This window comes from Antechinus flavipes, chromosome 2, assembly GCF_016432865.1.
Source record: "Antechinus flavipes isolate AdamAnt ecotype Samford, QLD, Australia chromosome 2, AdamAnt_v2, whole genome shotgun sequence".
In the NCBI taxonomy this organism is placed as follows: Eukaryota; Metazoa; Chordata; class Mammalia; order Dasyuromorphia; family Dasyuridae; genus Antechinus; species Antechinus flavipes.
This window is the reverse complement of record NC_067399.1, coordinates 569188144-569193958: the sequence shown is the minus strand read 5'-3', so window position 1 is coordinate 569193958 and position 5815 is coordinate 569188144. Positions and strand designations below refer to the sequence as shown.

At 39.3% G+C, this 5815-nt stretch overlaps 1 protein-coding gene across 1 annotated transcript; it reads right to left on the bottom strand.

The window, feature by feature from the left end:
• Positions 1–665: 665 nt before the first annotated feature.
• On the bottom strand, positions 666–1811 carry MESP2 (mesoderm posterior bHLH transcription factor 2). The gene has a single exon (XM_051973806.1). The coding sequence runs from the start codon at positions 1809–1811 to the stop codon at positions 909–911; it is 903 nt and encodes a 300-aa protein (XP_051829766.1). The 3' UTR covers positions 666–908.
• Between the last annotated feature and the right edge of the window lie 4004 nt (positions 1812–5815).

The following is a 5815-nucleotide window of genomic DNA, read 5'->3' as shown; positions in this document are numbered from 1 at the left end:
GGTGAGAGGGGCTAAAAAGCACTTTAAATATTACCTCTTCTAATCCTCCCTACTTTTTCTTTTCTTTCTTTTTTTTTTTTTTTAAAACAGCTAAGAAAACTGCAGACGTGGAGAAATAAGGTGACTTAAAAAATAATATAAGTAATAAGGAGCAGATTTGGGATTTAAACCCAGGGCTCTTTTCTTTGCATTCATACTGTCCTTCCTCTGCCATCATGCTTTGCTACTTTCATCAGAATCCTTACTCCTCAACCTATAAAAGATTTCCCGTGCCAGTGGGCTTTTCATCACAAGAATACCCATCCCTCTCCCCAACCCTAAGTCTTCCTGTCCTTATCCTCTAACCAATCCTTAGTCTTCTTGAGAGAAGAGAATAATGGGGCACTTGGATGAGGAAATCTGGATAGGAGAAGCATTACTAGAGAAAAAGCCATCTTTCCACTAGAAGAATAATTCTTTTTTGCTCATTGCAATCTTTGAAGCATTGCCTTGCACAGAGTAGTAGGCCCTTGATAAATTTTGGATATAATGAAGGGGAAATTAAATCAGGAGCTAGGACTTGAAGTTATGGTGTGACCATCAGCACCAGCTAAGGGTTTCTGACTTTATCTAGTCTTAGGGATTTCTGGTTAAACTGGGGTGGGGTGGGGGATGATGACAAAAGACCTGAGGAATAAATTGAAATCGTTGGAGGTTCATGAATAGCTTTCCACTAGAAATGGAATAGCAACATATTTTAACTTGTAAAATGATGGGGTTTAGATCCTATCTTAAATCTATTCTGATCCTGACATTTCCTTATTCTATAAAGATTAGATTAGGAAACAGTCCAGCCCCCAACCACTTTCCTCTCTAGTTCCAAATCTGAGCCTTTGGAAATTGTCTTTCAAATAAATGGTTTGAACTTCTCATGGAGACACACAGAGGGAGAAACATTGTACCTGGTATAGAGTAGTCAACTCAGAGGAATGTGGAGCTATTGCCCAGGAAGCAGGATCAGTGGCTTTTTCCCAGTGTAACTTGGGTGGGGTCTGTGTTCCAGGGCAGGCAGGGAGAGGATTCCCAAATCCTACAGCTTGATATCTTCTTCCAGGCAGGTCTGGCCTGGTTGGTGATCCCAAGCAGCAAGAAAGTGAACCCCAAGACTCAGAACTGAGGTTCTGTTCACCACACTGCTTGGGCTGAGGCAGAACTAATCGGCAGGAAGGTGGGGACGCCCAGACTTCAGGGAGCAGGGGAGAATAGGCTCTGGGAGCTTGGGAGAGTGGGCTGAGGCTCTGGGTTTGGTCTGGACAGCAGCCCAATCTGTCAGGACAGAGTGGGCAGCTCTGCATGGTACCTTCCCTCCTTCGGCGCCTTAGGCTCTCCTCGCTGAGTCCCAGAAGGGCCGACAGGTGACCAATGTAGCGGATAGCCAGCCGCAAGGTCTCAATCTTAGTCAGACTCTGTCCGACAGGTGCCACTGAGGGTGGTAGATAACGCCGCAGTTCATGCAAGGCACGTGAGAGGTTGCGCATCCTCAGTTTCTCACGCTCACTGGCGCTCTGCCTCTGTCCACTAGCGGGGCTACCTCGTTCCCTTCTGTTCCTTTGGAAAGGGACAGAAGTAGGGGGCTCTGGAGGATGGCAGCCTAGAGCTTGAGGAAGGCTTTCTGTGGTGCTTGGGTGTCCATAGGACGGGGATGAGCTATAGGAATCCGAAGAGGATGTGGGGGAAGTGGAGTCCGAGGGGCTCTCCCAGCCCCAACCCCAGTCCTGAGGTAGCAGCCAGTCTTCCTGCCTGGGGAATTGCTTGTGAGGAGAGTTAGCCATGGTTGGGGAGCAGCTTCAGGGTGAGACTAGGGAGCAAGCCAGGAAGACTGGGGTTTTTATCCTGAGACCAAGGTGTGAGATGGCCCCCTGTCATGTGGCAGGGAGGTGTCAAAACCCACAGAGCCCAGGGAAAGAATGGAGCAAGGGGGCCCTGGGAAACAGAGCCCATTTGCAGAGGTGTGGATTCTGACTCCTTTGCTGCTTTAATTGAACCTCCATAGAGCAAGGAAAGTGTGGAAAGGATAATTCACATCTGAACGGCAGCTGTTAACATTCTCACCATTTTCCCCACCCCCCCTCCAGGACACCCCACTATCCTCATTTTCAGCACCAACCCAAGACAACTCAGATCTGCCTTCAGCAAGTTACCCTAAGAAGGAGCTACTATGATCGAGGACCCCAACCTTGGGAAACACCACAGTTCATTGTCTGCCCAGGAAGGGGTGAAGGCAAAGGCCCCAAGTTAGAAACTCAGCTACTAAAATGTTGATTACCAGGATAATAAAATGACTTATCATTTTCTCCCCCATTTCTTGGCATTGATTGAGTAGCACCATCACCTTGCACTTGGCTTTGTGTTACAGGTCTGAGTCCATTCCATTAAAGCTGGGGAAACTGAAGCACAAAGTATTGAGTTGTTTGCCTAAGGTCACCAAGTTAAAGAGTGGAGGGTTGACCATATTTAGAGTAAGGGGTTCGAATTCAAACATAGCTCTGTGACACTGTAGAAGTCATTGATCTCCATTTCCTCAACCATAAAATGGAAGTTATAATATTATCTACCTCAAAAGGTGGATGTAAAGATTAAATTCAACATGTACAAAATACTTTAAAAACCTCTAAATGCTATATATGAATGTTAACATTTATTGCTCAAGGCATAATGAACAGAGAGTGAGCCTCAGAGCTAGGAAGACCTAGGTTTGAACCTCATTGTTGACATATATGAGCTTTATGACTTTAAACAAGTCATGTAAACTTTCAGTGATCAATGCAATTCCTTAAGATTATAAGTTGCAGAAAAAGTGCCAACCTGCCCTAGTAAAGGGAATTTCAACACCTGGGTGTTTCCTATATCAAAGAAATCACAAGTCTGATCCCCATCATTATTATTGTTATATTTCCTTGAATACTTTCCTGTAGAACAATAACATTCTATTACATTCATGTAACACAATTTGTTTAGCCATTACCTAGTCTGAAGGGGGAACATAAATTGTCTCTTTTAGCTATTACAAATAGTGTTGCTTTAGATGTTTAGTACAATGAGTCTTTTCTTGGAATCAATGGTCTCTTTAAATCATAGACCCATAAGTGGGATTAAAGGGATCAAAGATTAGGACAATTTTGTAATTTTCCTCTCATAATTCAAATTCTTTTCCAAAATGGTAGGACCAATGTTATGGCTCTGACAGCAATGATTCAGCAAGTCTATTTTCCCACAGATCTTTCAAAATTGTTTTTCAATTAAAAAATATATCAAGGAGGTTAATGTGGACAAGACAATGCCTCAGAATTGTTTTAATTATATTTCTCTGTTTACTAGCATTTTGAACACATTTTCAAAACATTATTGTTTGCTGCTGAATGAATTTGAAGTTTGCTTCAGATAATTATCAGATGTGTGGGCAAGTCCCTTAAACTCTCTCAGCCTCAGTTTCTTCATCTATTTTTTTCCCTTAACATGATATATAAAGTTTTTGAGTATATTAATTATTATTATATCAAGTTTTTTTCAGATAGTTAACACAATACTTTGGCTAATCAATGGAAAGACTGGGTTCTCTATTGATACTCATAGAGTGTCAGGAGAATTTGAGGAAGGTCTCTTGCTCATTGTATGTATGCTCTATGGTGAATTTATGAGAGGACAATGCAAGAATAAGCAGGCTTTTCTGCATCTTTGGAGGGGATACCTACATTGATGAGAGCATTGATCCATCTGGGTCTTGAGTTCAATATAAATTTTTTTTCTCATTTAAAATAATTTTTTATTCTATCATGATTGATTTTATTGTTGCAAAAGATTTGTATTTTTATATACCTAAAGTTGACAAGTTTGTATTTTATGATATTATTGATCCCATAGCCATTTGCAAGCTATTCCCCTATCTATAGCTTTGAAAAATATGACCTTCCATTCTTTCACTTTCTTCGTGCTAATTTCATATATGTGTATGTATATATAAGCATATTTATGCATATAAGCTCATGTATGTATATATTTGAAATTTACTGTAAATAAGTAGTCTAAGCTCTTTTTCTATGAAGCCACTATTCAGTTTTTTTCCTACTAGTTCTTGTTGAACAAACAGATATTTCCCCAGGAATATTTGTTTTGGAGTTTGAACAATAGAATTTTTAAAATAGCCTTTTATTTTTCCAAATACATACAAAGATAGTTTTCAACATTCACCTTTGCAAAACCTTGTGTTCCAAATTCTTCTCTTTCTCTCCTCTCTCCTACCCAAGACAGCAAGCAATCTGATATAGGTCAAACATGGGCAATTCTTCTAACACATATTTCTATATTTGACATTCTGTGGAAGAAAAATCATATCAAAAGGGGAAAAACATGAGAAAGAAAAAGAAAGTAAACAACAACCACAACAATAATAATAAAAAAGCAAACATACTATGTTTTGATCCCTCCATCGCTCTCTCTTTGGTTATGGATGGCACTTTCTATCCCTTGTTTATTGGAATTACCTTGAATCACCTCATTGTTGAAAAAGAACCAAATCTATCACAGTTGTTCATCATATAATCTTGTCACTGTGTATAATGTTCTCTTGCTTCTGCTCATTTCACTTAGTATCAGTTCATGTTAAGTCTTTCCAGAATTTTCTGAAATCAGCCTGCTCATCATTTCTTATAGAACAATAATATTCCATTACATTCATATACCATAATTTATTCATTCTCCAACTCATGGGCATCTACTCAATTTCCACTTCTTTACTACAAAAGAGGGTGCTACAAACATTTTTGCCCATGTGGGTCTTTTCCCTCTTTTATGATCTCTTTGGAATACAGACTCAGTAGAGACACTGCTGGATCAAAGGGTATACACAATTTGATAGCTCTTTGGGCATAGCTCCTAATGAGCAATATAATTTTTTAAAAAAATAATAGCTTTTATTTTCAAACCATATGCAAAGATAATTTTCAACATTCATCCTTGCAAAACTTTGTGTTCCATTTTTTCCCCTCTTCCTTCCCTCCACCACCTCCCCTAGACAGCAAGTAATCTAATATATTTTAGACATGTGCAATTCTTCTATATATATTTCCGCATTTATCATGCTGCACAAAAAAAATCAGATCAAAAAGGGAAAAAAATGAGAAAGAAACACAATGCATTCAAACAACAACAAAAAAGGTGAAAATTCTATGTTATGATCTACATTCAGTCCCTACTGTCCTCTCTGGGTGCAGATGGCTTTCTTCATCACAAGACTATTAGAACTGGCCAAATTCATCTTGCTGTAGAAAAGAACCATTTTCATCAGAATTGATCATCATATAATCTTGTTGCTGTATACAATGTTTTCCTAGTTCTGTTCATTTCATTTTGCATCAGTTCATGTAAGTCTCTCCAGGCTTTTCTGAAATCATCCTGCTAATCATTTCTTATAGAACAATAATATTCCATAACATTCATATACCATAACTTATTCAGCTATTCTCCAACTGATGGGCATCTACTCAGTTTCCAGTTTCTTGCCACTACAAAAAGGGCTGCTACAAACATTTTTGCACATGTGGGTCCCTTTCCCTCCTTTATGATCTCTTTGGGCTACAGACCATAGAAACTGCTGGATTGAAAGGTATGCACAGTTTGATAGCCCTTGGAACATAGTTCCATATGAACTATACAATTTTTAAGATACTAAGAAATCAAGTTATCTTAAAAAGGGGAAGATTTCAAAAGAATGGAAAAAGTCAAAGTTGGCATTCTCTCCCCCCGCTCCCCCCAATATTCTTTCCCCAAAAGGATAACT

What these genes read in the sequence shown, in the direction of transcription:
- MESP2 (XM_051973806.1), bottom strand. Translation starts at nt 1,811, where the DNA reads ATGGCTAACTCTCCTCACAAGCAATTCCCCAGGCAGGAAGACTGGCTG.